A 14,780-nucleotide genomic window follows, 5' to 3' on the forward strand; every position below is an offset into this window, starting at 1 on the left:
ATTATCTATGATTTCACAATGCTCCTCATGATACAAGGAGATGAGGTGAGTAATTGCTTCTAGCTAGCAGCCCCACATGTAAGGGAACAATGCCTAAAGTGTGGACCAACCTTTGGGTGACTTTAGTACCAAGTGTGCTGCCTTACAAGAGAAGGGAGAAGCCTCTGGAAATAGAGAGAAGGAGACCCACGAAATTCAGCAAGACCAGAGAGAGGGAGAAGAAGGAAGATTGGAGAGGAGAACTTGCAAGAGAGCAAGAGGGATTCGTCCTTATCGTACGTACATCTATGGACCCACCAGAAGGTTTGGACAGACCCAAATGTGAGGTTGGACACCGAGACACATCTGACATAGAGACTATAGCACAGGATGACGTAGTCTACATGGATAGACTGGAACTAGTCGAGGATTAGAAAAGTACTCGTTGTAATAGGGTAGGCTTCTTCTAGTCGTATCTAACTAGTATTCTTATAACCAACCGACCTGTAACCCTGCCCCCGACTATATTAGGCGAGGCAGGGTCCCCTCCAAAGCAATTCAATCCAACCAACACAGGACGTAGAGTATTACACAATCTAGCGGCCTGAACCTGTCTAAATCATGTGTCTGCGTTTACCTTCGAGTTCCTGACCTCGACAAGCCCCACTAACCAAAACACTACCTCGGGCACCCCCTGGTAGGTTGTCGGGTCTAAACACCACCAGCTGGCGCGCTAGGTAGGGGATCTCGTCAAGAATCTACTGGCGAACTCGATGGCACAAGTCATCATCAAGCCAATCATCGCGTTTGAAGCAGGTGCGATGTTCATCTTCGGCTCCTAGGTTTGCATCACAAACGATGCTGGAAATTTTTGCCGCCACATTGCGCCGATCCTGGAGAAGAAGTAGCAAACCATGAAGCTCCAGTGCCAAGCTTTGGAGGATCTCTTCAAGAATTTTGGCGAATTTTCAATTTCTGACCTAATCAGAGGCTGAGGGACGAGTCCAAGTACGACTCGACTTCTTCCACTGGTTGGATTTACTTGCACTGGCGCATAAGCCATCGTGTGAGTCGGATTACCACCAGAGTCGATTCCTGTTCGAACTTCGCGATGCGACCACTGTTTATCAGGCGGCCCTGTCCAGATTACAATCCGATATAGATACGATCGAGGACCTCAACTACTGCTTGGATCCGAATGAGGAGACTCATTTATCAGGTCCGCAGTAGGGCCTCGTAATCACATCAACACCTCAAGGCAGATTCATCTACTAGCCCAACATGAAACCACTCGCTCTTTCCAAGAATGACGATTTGCGCCTCATCACCTACCTCGACACTTTCCCATACCAGGAGGGAGCTCCTTTGTCACCCATCTACGAGGAAGGCAGCACCACGGAGGTCATCACTTCAAGCTTGGAAAGCTACTCTCCAAAACGAGAACTCATCGCCGTCATTGCTAGATAAGAGAATGAAGAAGAAGAGTGACATGACAAAAACCCGTGATATGAGCGTCACCTAGACGACATCTCGCAGGATGAGCCCACCGCCAACGTTGTCGGAGAAGAGACCGAAGCTCAAAGAACTTGACGACGAGCAAGAAACGCCGCAAAGAGTAGAGCGCCGCTGCTGCCGCCTTGCAGCGGATCTACCAATCCAGAACCTGGATAACGCCTTTGAAGCAGTTCAAACGCGTCACCATCGTACTCCCCTAGCTACCGTTGCGCCTATTGATCTCATCACCCGCGTGATGCCCTAGAATAAGTACACTAGACAGTTGGCTGAACTGACGGAATTCACGTACGAACAACTCGATCAGCAGAATCCGATACAGTCAGTCCAACGCTCCGCATCCCAGCGAAGTCAATATGGCAGCAGCCATAGAGGCCCTCCGTCCAGACCAAGTCAACTCGGAGGCGCCAGACCAAGCCAAGCTAGAGCTGAAGGTAGTCGAGCAGAACCCTCAGAAGGCCGTGGTCACCGTGGGGCTAACCTAGAGCCTGAACATCCAGTAGGAGACCTCCGCAGCAAGATCAATGCTAACTGCGACGTCCGTACCATCATCGATGGATGGCACCGCGAGCGTATGAAAGAAGTCGAACACCCAGGGGATGATACTGACGAATTCCCCCACCTTCTCCGGATGCGTTGGGGGAGATGTTGTAGAAGCCACAAATGAATCTACCATTTTGCGAACGGAGCACGTTGATGCTCTGCTCTGCTGAGAGAGAGGAGCCTGGTGAGAGGACATCTATTGCAGAGTTATGGCAAAGACGATGAATCAGAATGAGAAGAAACACAAATGTGGAGACTGCAGCCATGGCTATCCTAGCATTTGAGTTGATCTTCAAATGACCTGGATGGAGGACGCTATTAGAGGAACCAACTTGCAATGCACTATCCAGCCTCCAGAAGCAAGTGATAGACTCGGCCAACATTATTGAAGTCAGTTAAGATTCGGTGAATAGTGAACCGTGCTGTGGAGTCTTTATTCATTTGTGATTTAACGCTGCAGAGAAGGCTCTTTTCCGACTGAGAGCACCATGTGCGGTTTGCCGGTCTCTCGTCTTATCTGTAAGCCTTCGATAAAATCAAAGGTAACAATATAAATTATTAATTTCTCAAATGGTTACCTGTCGAGATGTTTTTCAATCTGACGCTATGATTTCAAGATATGCTACAATATGAAATATGTATTGATATTGCACTTATTTGGTATTGCAGGTGTTAATAATTTCCCTTTCTACAAATTTAGTCAAAGTTAGAAAACTTGACTTAGGACAAAAATGGGACCTAAATTTGGAACAGAAGGATTACGTGATGTCTTCACAAGTATCTGAAGTGATTGTCTCTTTCTGAAGAGATGCCCAGAAATCTATTCTTGTCAACACAAGATTCTAGTGGGTGATATAAAATTGATGCAAACGAGATACAACTATAGTGTTTCTTTTTCTTACACGAATACTACCTATCTATGTTTGTTTGTTTTTTTTTAACGGAAGATGCACTCCTGAAGTGTAATTGCTAGCTATACGAGCTCGCTCGGCGTACAGATTGTTCTTCGAGGGAGCGACGAGGTTTGCAGGAGCACGGGCCATCTGAAGAGCCTGGGCACATATGAAAGTCAAATTCTTCATGTGGCTTGCGGTTCGTCAGCGTCTATGGACAATAGGCATAGACCGGGTTTGCGAGATCTGACCAGTGTCACCAAGTTCTTGGTACGATTAGAACGGGTAGGCGGAATATGGATTGACACATTTCAAGTTCCCGGTACAAAAGAGGTATACCCCTTCGGAACGATGAATCGAGACTTTGGAACGTAAACTAATTACTTTCTGCACGATAGCTTGGTACGATATGCTATCGAACTTTCACATAGGTAAAAAAAAATTAGAAAAGAAGGATAAAAGAAATAAATATACTATTGGGTTGTCATTTACATGCTCTCTTAGTCCAATATAACTCATCTTCTATGAGTAGAAGGATCTGAGTACCACGAATAATAGGATGAAAGGGGACGACTGCCTGGCCGAACCACGACTGTATACCCTTTCTTATCCGTACCACGTTTGGGGCAAAAAGTTCCCGGTACAGGGAACATAGGGCCGTACCCCATTCCCATGACATAGGACCTGACAGCATGCAAACTGTGTGATCAAGCAACAGAGACAGCAGACCATCTTTTCTGTAGTTGCTCTTTCACACAAGTAGTCTAGTACACCATCAGTTCGGCCCTAGGCTTCGCCAAGCAAGTTCCAACTCCAGAAATGCACACGATTGACTGGTGGCTGCAGAAGAGAGGAAGGCTAAACAAACTGCAGCGGAAGGGGCTGGATTCCGTCTTCATGCTGGTGTCTTGGAGGATATGGAAGGAGGGGAACGGCAGAGTCTTCGACAAACAGCAGGCGAACTTGCTTTCACTGTTGCACTAGCTCGTTTTTGCCATTGTAAGATGCAGAGCCAGCATTTCTGCACTCGGTTCAAACAAATCGTCACAAGATTGTATGTCAATAACAAGGACCAGCTACTCTACCCGTCAACATATAGATTATGCTCGTGCGGTTGCAGTTTTTTTCCTGATGTAGTGTGCAAAATTACAACACGGCCTAAATTTTTTTTTTTGAAACGAGCCAGCAGGAGAGCTGCTGCTATATTAAAAGGGAGGAAAAGCCCGACAGGCCGTATACCAACATACTATACAAACTGTACACTCGCATCTCCGAAACGGGGAGGCAGGACTCCGCTATGACAACTAGTACAAAACAGGACACTCAACCTGAGAGAAAGTCCCCCAAGTGTTTAGCTCCCGTAGCAACCCACATCGCAGCTTGGTTCTTGATGCCGTCGGTTATCTGGGTAACCGTCTTGTGTTTGTGTTGGAAGACCCTCCGATTTCTCTCTAGCCAGATCTCCCAAACACGGCCTAAAATGGGCATTGCAGAAATATACACACACAGGTACAAGAGGGGAAAATATACAGAAAATCCCCTAATAGAATGGTAAATTACCAACATTACATATACATCTAACACCCCCCTCAAACTCATGGTGAATCAAGAACATTGAGTTTGGAGAGGAAAAATCTATGTTGGATACGTGTTTGTGCCTTTGTAAAGAAATCCGCCAGCTGCAATTCTGAAGGCACATACTGAAGAGCAATAACCCCATCGTGAACCTGTGAACGTGTATAAGAAACATCCACACCAACATGCTTAGTAAGCTCATGCTTCACTGGATCACGAGCAATACTGATAGCTCGTGTACTGTCGGACAAAAGACGAGTTGGCACAGAAACTGAAACACCAAAATTCTCAAGCAACCACTGTAACCAAGTCACTTCTGCCGTCACAAGCGCCATAGCACGCAACTCAACCTCAGCATTCGAACGAGAAACTGCTACCTGCTTCTTAGTCTTCCAAGCAATAAGGGAACCACCAAGAAAAACACAATAGGTAGAAAGAGACCGACGATCAGAGGGATCGCTAGCCCATGTAGCATCACAATAGGCCTGGAGATGTAAGGAACTAGAGCATGGAAAGAATAGACAGCGTGAAATAGTCCCACGAAGAAGATGACTATCATGAAGATGAGTAGGAGCTGAAACAAACTGACTCAGGGTTGTCCTGAATATACTTTTCTTGAGACAGATAGAAGCCTTCGGGCGTAGAAAAAACCTCTATCCCAAGAAAGAAACTAAGAGGACCAAGATCAGACATAAGAAATGTCTCACTGAGACGGGCCTTGACAAAGGCAATATACTGAGAATCATCTCCAGTAATTATCATATCATCAACATAAAGTAGGAGAAGAGTCCGACCACGAGGTGAAGTATGTACAAACAGGGCAGGATCATGAGCACTGGTAGAAAAACCAGCAATAGTGACCACAGAGGCAAAACGCTGAAACCAAGCACGAGGTGCTTATTTTAGCCCATAAAGTGAGCGACGAAGACGACAAACCATACCCTGAGGAACAGAATACCCAGGCGGCGGCTGCATATAGACCTCCTCATGCAGCTCACCATTGAGAAAGGCATTCTTGACATCAAGCTGAGAGATGGACCACTCACAAACAGAGGCCACAACAAGAAGAGTGCGAACAGTGGTCATGTGAGCAACTGGAGCAAAAGTCTCGTCATAGTCTCGATCATGCTCCTGCTCAAAACCACGAGCAACAAGATAAGCTTTATAGCGCTCAAGAGAGCCATTAGAGCGAGTCTTCACCTTATAAACCCACTTGCATGTAATAGGGCGCACATGGGCAGGACGAGGAACAAGGTCCCATGTGTGAGTGCGCTCAAGAGTGGCAATCTCCGCAGCCATAGCGTGTTGCCATTCCGGATGAGGAAGAGCATCACGATAAGATGACGGCTCCGGAAGAACAGTGGCAGCATAAGCAGAAGGAGAATAACAATCAAGACACCTATGAAGACGATGACTACGACGAAGAAGCTGCTCAGGAGGTGAATCCTCTGAAAGAGAGGCCTCAATAGGAGAAGATGGCATATCAAATGAAGAGGGAACAATAGAAGATGGCACATCAGAAGAAGATGACACATCAGAAGGCCGAACTCTACGAGTATAGACATGTGTCACCGGTGGCTTAACGGAAAAATCAGTAGGACATTCCAGAGAAGTAGACTCCGATGAGAGCACATCAGCACGATGAACAGGCGAGGAGACTATAGGGGGGACCACTTGAGGAGGTGCCAGATGTGATAAAGGGGTGATAGCAATAGAAGTATCAGGTAATATTAAGAAGGAGAGGGGATCGACCAAAGACACCGGGGGAACATCAGAAGAAGGACGAGGATAGAAAGGACGAGATTCATCAAAAATAACATCCCGACAAATCCGCATCCTACGCCCAACTGGGTCCCAACAACGATATCCCTTATGCTTAGAACTATAGCCGAGAAAAACACACTCGACAGACTGAGTAGTCAGCTTCGTGCACTCACGAGGTGCAAGAAGCACATAGCACACACAGCTAAAGAGACGAAGACTGGAATAGTCAGGCGCCTTATTTAGAAGACGCTCAAAAGGAATCTCACCATGAAGCATAGAAGAAGGTTGAATGTTAGTCAAATAAGTGGCTGTAGACACAGCCTCAACCCAAAAGTGAGGCGGAACAGAAGAAGCAAGTAGAAGAGCACGAGCAGTCCCAAGGAGATGACGATGCTTGCGTTCGGCCACACCATTCTGAGCTTGGGCACCAGGACAAGAAAACTGAGCAAGAGTGCCCTGCTAAGAGAGAACCTGACGAAGGGCTACAGAAAGATACTCGCCTGTAGAGTCAGCACGAAAGACACGAATAGAAGTGTCAAAATGAGTGTGGATCATAGAAGTAAAAGACTTGTAGATGGATAAGACCTTGGTACGATGTTTCATAAAATAAATCCATGTATGATGAGAAAAATCATCTATGAATATAATATAGTATCGATGGCCCCCTTTAGAAACAAAGGGAGAAGGACCCCAGACATCCGAATGAACAAGATCAAAAGGACGTTGTGACACAGACATCCGAATGAACAAGATCAAAAGGACGCTGTGACACAGACTCACTAGAATGATAGGGAAGTTGAATTTGCTTGCCCAACTGACAACCCTGACACTGAGCTAAAGACTCATGACCTGAAACAGAACCTAGAAGACCACGACGAATCAACCTAGATAGACGGGAGCCACATAGATGACCCAAGCGATGATGCCACTGAACAAAAGATGCGGTCGACGAAGCAGCCAAAGCGGAGCCAACTAGACTGATGGGCGCAGCGGAAGGAAGACGAAGCCAGTCAAGCTCCCAAAGATGCTGAGAATCATGACGACAAGGGCCAGTACCAACCAGCTGACCCGTGCGACGATCCTGAACATTACAAAAATCAGGATCAAGAATGACACAACAGTCATGATCAGTAAGCTGGCCAACGGACATGACCTACATGGTCAGATCGAGAACATAAGAAACATCAGGGACATGAAAAGAGTCAGATAGGAGAGTGCCATGTCCGACAACAGGAAGAGAAGAACCATCGGCTGTATGAACAGTGGGAGAACCAGGTGGAGATCGAATGGAAGAAAGACTGGTGCTATCATGAGTCATATGAAATGAAGCACCAGAATCAAGAATCCATGGACAAATACCTGGAGTAGACGTGGAAGGTGATCCCAAAGCGGAAGACTGCGAAGCAGCAGCGGAACCTGTAGGTGCAGAGGACTGAGTCATAGAACCCGCAGCGCCTGGGGACGTAGAGGTAACAAGGCGACTGAGCAACCTGATGATCTCCTGGGTCTCAGAACCAGCAGAACTCCTCTAAGGACTTCCAGAACCAGAACCACCAGTAGCACTAGCACCCAGCGAAGAATGAGCAGAACCATCAGGAGCACTAGGACCCTGTGAAGAACGTCCACCGCGACGAGACTGACCCTCACGAGACTGAGCCTTCTTCTTCCTGTAACAAAATGCCTCCACATGATTATCCTTGCCACACCAATCACATTTAAGACCACCCCCTTGACTCTCAGAAGAAGGCACCATAGGAGGAGGAACAGTAGGACGAATAGAGGAGCTGGCGGCCAAAACTGAAGAGTATCGCATTAATCCAGCAGCAAGAAGGCGAGTCTCCTTATTACGAATAGCAGCAGGAGCCTCCATCAGGGAGACACAAGGATGGCGAGCAAGTAGCTATGCACGAAGTGGCTTAAACTCATCCCGAAGACGCATCAAGAAGTCGTAGGTGCGACTAAGCTCAAGAGCCTGCTGTTGACTCGGGCAGGAATGACAGGTGCTAGGAGACAACGGAGGACTAAGAGTGTCGAGCTAGCGCCAAATAGCAGAAATCTGACCATAGAAATCATCAATGGTACCATCACCCTGTCGAACAAGCTGCTCCTGATGAATGGCTGCAAGAAAAGTAGACTAGCCAGTGGGCTCATGATGCATGCGAAGAAAAGCCCACATCTGATGTGCAAAATCAAGCTCAATAATATCAGTTGAAACCCTGTCCTCAATGCTAGCAATAAGAATAGAAGCAGCTCGAGCATCCTCATCAACCCATGTCCGGTATGCAGTAAACTGAGACTCATACGATGCAAGACCATCATCATAATCGGCAAGCAGCTTCGCCACATCCGCATCATGAGTAGCAAGCAACTAATCCATCTCTTCATCCGTAGCCTTGTCTGGAATCGCTGGCTTCTCAGGAATTACCGGGTATGTAGGAGCAGTAGTACGACGTGGACAAGGCAACTCACCAGTAAGAAACTCCCAAAGACGAAGACCGCGCAAATGAATCTGTAGACGAGGAACCCAATCGCGATAGTTGTTGCCATTGAACAGTACCGGGCAAGTAACACTGGGACACCACCAGACGAAGGAGCCGAAGGAGCCATGGTGACGGTGAGAGCGCAAGTAAAACAGCGGCGGGCGATGGTGAGAGCGCAGAAGAATAGCGGCACAAGCGTGTTTTTTTTGTCAGAAGCGCACGCGCACAACGCAAAGCAGCAGCGCATGTTTTTTTTCTTTTTTTTCCATTTTTTTTTTTGCTTTCCTTTACTTTGTTTTGCTCACGACGCGAGGCAGAGGCGTCACGAGCGAGGCCGCCAACACCAAAGGCGACGGGCAAAAAGAAAAACAGAGGCGATGGACAGAGGCGAGCGGACGAAAGCCGTACCCGAGCGGAACAGACGGAGAGGCCTTACCGGCACTGACCAGGCAATGGAGGTGTGCGACGAATCTGGCGGCATCGGAAGCGGAGATGCGGGCGAATCCGGCGGAGTGCCGGGAGGATGAGTCCGGCGGGGCAGGGGGCGGCGCGGGCGGCGCAAGGAGGCCGGCGACGACGAGCAGGCGATGAGGCCGGCGAAGAGCAGGCTCGGCGCTGGGATGAGGCGACGAGCGAGCAGGAAGACGGCGGCGAATACAGCGGGGCGCCGGCGGCGACGGCAAGCAGCGCGCGGGCAACGACCCAGCGATGGTAAGAAACGAGCCGGCGGCGGTGGGGTGGGCAGAGCACGCAAGTGCACCGTGCGTGGGAGAAAAAAAAAGAACCCTAGGAAAGGTTAGAAAGAAACCTAATCCTAGTTTGGCTCTGTACCATGTTAGGAATAGCACTTGTATTCATAACAAGGGCTCTAGGCCCATATATATACAGGTACATGAGGGGAAAATATACAGAAAACCCCCTAATAGAAAAGGTAAATTACCAATATTACATATACATCTAACACTGCTGACATCATCTACTATTGTAGACATCAACCTTTGCTGTAATTGGGAGACTAGAAACCCATTCAGGTGCTAAATAACCTCTAGTTCCTCAAAATAAATCATCCTAATGCAACACACATTAGCTCGGACAGAATTATTGCTTATAAAAATCCGTAGAAGTACAAGGTGATACAATCAGATATCTGTAAAGCACACTGGAGCAAATTTTACGGTGCTATAGCACACATACTTACAACAGATACTGCATATCTGATAGAACTACCATTTTCTATCAATGTATTGTTTGCATGGCCCTTAGTACAAAGAACCATTTGGACGCAGGCTTTTAATAAGCAACTCCTCCCATTTTAGTTGCACTGCTGACAGCGTCAACTGAAACAAGCGTCTGCACCACATTTTCCATAGTTGGTCTTCTGCCTCTATCTTCCTCCAGACATGAAACAGCTAGCTTAATCATTGTTCTTGCTTGCAAGTAGTTGAAGTCGCCATTCAGTCTACTGTCAATAAAGTCGGGGATCCAAAATTGTTCAGTGCCATCCAACTGCAAATTCTCTTTAAGCATCCTGACTATCCTTCCAAGGACCATCTCCACCTCCTCATTCTCATTATTTTCCATGTCCGAAATTCTTGCTCCCTTTAGTAGTTCCAGTAGCACCACTCCAAAGCTGTAAACATCTACCTTTGCGGTTATTGGGAGACTAGAAACCCATTCAGGAGCTAAATAACCTCTAGTTCCTTGGATCCGAGAAACATCTATATTTGATCCACCTCTGTTCAAGAGCTTCGCGAGGCCAAAGTCAGCGATCTTTGGCACCAAGTTCTCATCCAGCAGTATATTTTCAGGCTTGACATCACAGTGGATGACCCACTCTAAGCACTCATGATGAAGATACGCCAATCCTCTTGCCACGCCTAAGGCAATATTAAACCTTTGCTTCCATTCAAGTAAGATTTCTGAGCCTTCGACGGCGAACAAGGTTTTTTCCAACGAGCCATTCTTCACATATTCTGAAATCAATATCCTGTGTGGACCATCAGAACAGAATCCCCAAACTCTCACTAGATTCATATGGTAAATCCTGCCAATCACACTTAGTTCATGCTGGAATTCTTCTCCACCTTGGTTTATATCTTCCAATTTTTTCACAGCTACAACCCTATTGTCTTTCAAAACTCCTTTGTACACGATGCCTGATGCTCCCCTTCCAAGCTCATCCTTAAATTTTCTAGTAGCTTTCACTAACTCTCTGTAGGTATATCTTCGGAAATGGTTTGTTATCATTTCATAGCCTGCCTCAGCTGGCCATGCTCCTCTGAGTTGTCCTCTCTCCCTTCTCAAAATAAACCATCCTAATACAATAAATATTAACTCTGCTACAAATATGGCTGATAAAAACCCGTAGAAATAGAAATACTTTAATATATTCTGACTGGCCTTATTCATATTGGAGAAGTATGCAATGACATATTCATTTGCTGCACTGCAGTTTGGCCCATATTTAGGACCAAAAACTTGTGACCGAGGAATTGAGGACCCAGATACTTCTAAGTCCCTTGCGATTTTAAGGTACATGCTACCGATACCATCTAGACTTCTGCCGTTTAGTAGAATAGCCTTCGGGTAGCAGTGACCAAGTCCTTGAAAGTATGAGAACCCATTACAATTGCAGTCACTCAAACATATCTGCTTGCAGAAGTTAAGAGAGACAGAACGGTGAGCACTTAGATCTTGCCCGAAGAAGTTAGTGTTGGGTAGATGAACAAATTTCACCTTTTGCTCATCACAAGTTATATTGATCTTTGGTCTGCAGCCTTCACCCCAGTCACTTTGGTCGATGACTTCAAAACCAGGGGGGCATACACAGATTGGCACAGGAGTATACACACATATTCCATTTCTGCCGCATACACCACGTACCTTGCAGAGCTGTGGAAACGCCATCCATGTGACTGACCATGTTCCATTATCGTCCAGACTATACAGTCTGAGATTGCCATCATAATCCAACGTTAGCCTTCTTATAATGTGACTACCCCAGTCAGCAGCCATGAAAAAAGCGTTATCGTTTCCCCAGAACTGCCCCAAGCTGTCTAGAACACCACTTGTGTTGATCATAAAAGGTATCCTTAGCTTTTGCCAGATAGTCGAATATGGATCTGGCCAATAGATGAATGAGACATCCTTTTCATTTTCAAATAGTGAAATCAGCATCTGATCATCAAAATGTAAGCCATAGTGGCCAGGAACAAGCAATCTATTAGTGGACACGAGCTCGATGGTAGCATTAATCCTCTGAGTGGGTAACAAGGTATCAGTAGGAGAAGTAAAGCTTTGCCATAGAATGGTATCACCTTTGCCCTTCACGATGAGATTCCCAGTGTCTAAGAGCTGAGCTTGTTCTGCATTTGAGGAGCTCACGTTGTTGGTCCACACAATCTGGCCACCGTAGTCCCTTAGAACCATGCTCCCATCGAAATTTAACTTGACCTTTGATCCCCAGGTGTACACAGGGCGGAGAGGATTTGCACTCCATACAACAGTTCTTTCAGACACTTTGGAGAACCAAATGGAGAAGGTGGATGAGTTGGGGGAGATTTTGTAGAAGCCACAGCTGAACGTACCATCTGGCGAACGGAGTACATCGGAGCTGCGATCTGCTGAGAGAGAGAAGCCTGAAGAGAGGACATTTAGAGCTGAGACTTGCAAAATCAGATGAATCAGAGTGAGAAGAACCACAAATCTGGAAACCGCACCCATGGTTATTGCAGCATTTGAGTTGTCTTCAAGTGACCTGAATGGAGGACGATGTTATAGGGACCCAACTTGCAATGCAGCGTCCATCCTCAAGAAGCAAGTGGGAGACTCGGCCCACAGCGTTCACGTCAGTCACAGTACGATGAGCAGTGAACCTTGTGGTGCAGTCTTTTGTCCTCCGTGCTTCAGCCTTACAAAACAGAGTATCTTTTTTACTGAGGGGGACTGCACTACTGTGACTGAGTTCTTATCATGTTATTAATTTCTCAAATGATTCTCGTTCATTTCCAAAAAAAAAGTTAAGTTGTTTCTCTATGTGACACGTAAGGTTTCAGGTTGTGAGTTGTATGCCGACTCAAAAGTATCCACCTTTTTAACGAGTAAATTCCATTTTTAACCATTAAATTATCGTTGACGTTTGATTTTGGCTATAAAACTCAAAAACCGGAAATCCCTACCATCCAACTATCAAACCGTTTACATTTTACCATTTTGGTTGTTTCAAAAGGTGATTTCGCTAACGTGGACAATATATGGTAGTGGGACCCATATGTTAGCTCTATCTTCTTCCTCTCTCCCTCCCTCCCTCCTTCTCGGTCTCTCTCCACCCTCTCTCTATAGTAGAAGAGATTGACACAGTGGCAGTACCTCCAAGCTCCACTAAGCGGTGGTGCCCTAGCTCCCCACTGAGGTGGTGCCTGAGTTCCTTGCTATGGTGGCGTCTAGGCTCCCACTACGGAGGAACCCGAGATCCTTGGTGCGGAGGCAACTCAGGCCTAACCCCTAGGCGGCGACGGACGAGGTGAGCGAGGGCAAGGTAGGGGAGAGGAGGATGTAGCAAAGGAGATGAGGTCGCGAGTTCCAGATTCGGATTTGGAGTGGTGTCACACCCGGTTTTAAAGCCAAACCAAGTGACAATCATATGTGTGCCAGATCAAGTTTCACACATACGATGACTTCAGTAAATATCAAATACAGTGTTATAACATAAAGAGAGTTACATAGATTACCTAACCAGAAATGAGATAAAAAATCTCTAGTATAAGCAGCGGATCTCCAACAACTCCTCAGGCAGTTGACTGGGGGAAACGTACGCCTACCAAATCTTCAAAGTCTTCAACAGAGTGGTCTTGTACTGAATAGCAGATATAGCAAGTGTGAGTACACTTATGGTTGGTACTCAGCAAGTGTGGGGAAATGTGTAGTGTAAGGCCAAAATAAGGAATAACTGACTGGTTTACTGCATTAAGCATTTTAATTAATTGGTCAAGTTTTATTAGCAAGATATTTACTAAGGTATAAGCTTATACCACCCAATTAAGCATAAGAGCAAGAATATATATGAACATAAATAAAACACATGTTAATTATTCTTCAAGTTTAATTATCATGCGACAGTCCAGGTTGCTCTTGACTGTGAGCACGACTGATATATCATTTGTACACTCTGCAAAGGTTGTACACTTTCATTGCAAGTCACGTAAAAGTTCAGAAAAACTTTAGACCCAACCATGCTGTGCAAAAGTAGGCACTTATCACACTACCAAGGTGTGACTGCATATGGACGCTACAAGATCTTTACAAAGATTCCCTAATAAGTGATAACCCACTAAGGTTTCCTCATAAGGGGATGAACCCTCCTCCAAGTGGTGCGTACACCCCTTGACTGGACAAGCCTTTGCACAACCTATGAGCCCCTCTTGCCCTTTTGGTAAGACTATCACAAACTAAAGTCTCTAATTAATTAGCCAAGACTAGAGCCCGTTGGTCTTATGATTGTACTATTTTTCTGGATGGTCACACCATGTTCCAATTAAGGCATGTGAGCTGTTGTAATTAACAAAGGTGCATAACAGATTCATCATTGTTCATTACTTCCCACCATAAACCAGGTATAGCAACTAGCATAGCTACCCAACAATAAAGTAAAACCTAGGTTAACAAGGGATAATATGGAAACTAGGTAAATCCTTAATTAGGACCCATCAAATTAAGACACAAGCGTGCAAAGCATATGTTTCATATATCAATGTTGTACAGGACAAAATGTGATCAAGGGCACAACTTGCCTTCCTTAGAGTCCTATTGTTGTGCATAGTCTTTGAAGTCTTCTTCTTGAGATTCCTCAAACTACGCTCCTTCGGCGTCACACAATCATCCAAAGCAACCATACAAGCAAACAAATACAACTAATAAGAAACAATACACCAAACAATAAAATCATACTAAAACAACACTTTAAATCTATCGTACATGTTGCAAGGATCGCAAGAGCGCAAGTGAAAGGATCTTGATGTCACCTAGAGGGGGTGAA

General features: G+C 45.9%; 1 protein-coding gene across 2 annotated transcripts; it reads right to left on the bottom strand.

Annotated features, from left to right (window-relative positions):
* Nucleotides 1-9,776: 9,776 nt before the first annotated feature.
* Nucleotides 9,777-12,689, bottom strand: LOC101762571 (putative receptor protein kinase ZmPK1). Of its 2 annotated transcripts, XM_004965973.3 has the most exons (2): nucleotides 12,466-12,689; nucleotides 9,777-12,384 (listed from the first exon to the last, which is right to left on the bottom strand). In XM_004965973.3, exons 1-2 carry the CDS (start codon nucleotides 12,467-12,469, stop codon nucleotides 10,037-10,039), a joined length of 2,352 nt encoding a protein of 783 aa, XP_004966030.1. In that variant the 5' UTR covers nucleotides 12,470-12,689; the 3' UTR covers nucleotides 9,777-10,036. The 2 variants fall into 2 exon arrangements, with proteins under 2 accessions (XP_004966030.1, XP_022681778.1); XM_022826043.1 differs by having other exon boundaries at nucleotides 9,777-12,688.
* Between the last annotated feature and the right edge of the window lie 2,091 nt (nucleotides 12,690-14,780).

This window comes from Setaria italica, chromosome IV, assembly GCF_000263155.2.
Source record: "Setaria italica strain Yugu1 chromosome IV, Setaria_italica_v2.0, whole genome shotgun sequence".
In the NCBI taxonomy this organism is placed as follows: Eukaryota; Viridiplantae; Streptophyta; class Magnoliopsida; order Poales; family Poaceae; genus Setaria; species Setaria italica.

What these genes read in the sequence shown, in the direction of transcription:
- LOC101762571 (XM_022826043.1), bottom strand. Translation starts at nt 12,469, where the DNA reads ATGGGTGCGGTTTCCAGATTTGTGGTTCTTCTCACTCTGATTCATCTG.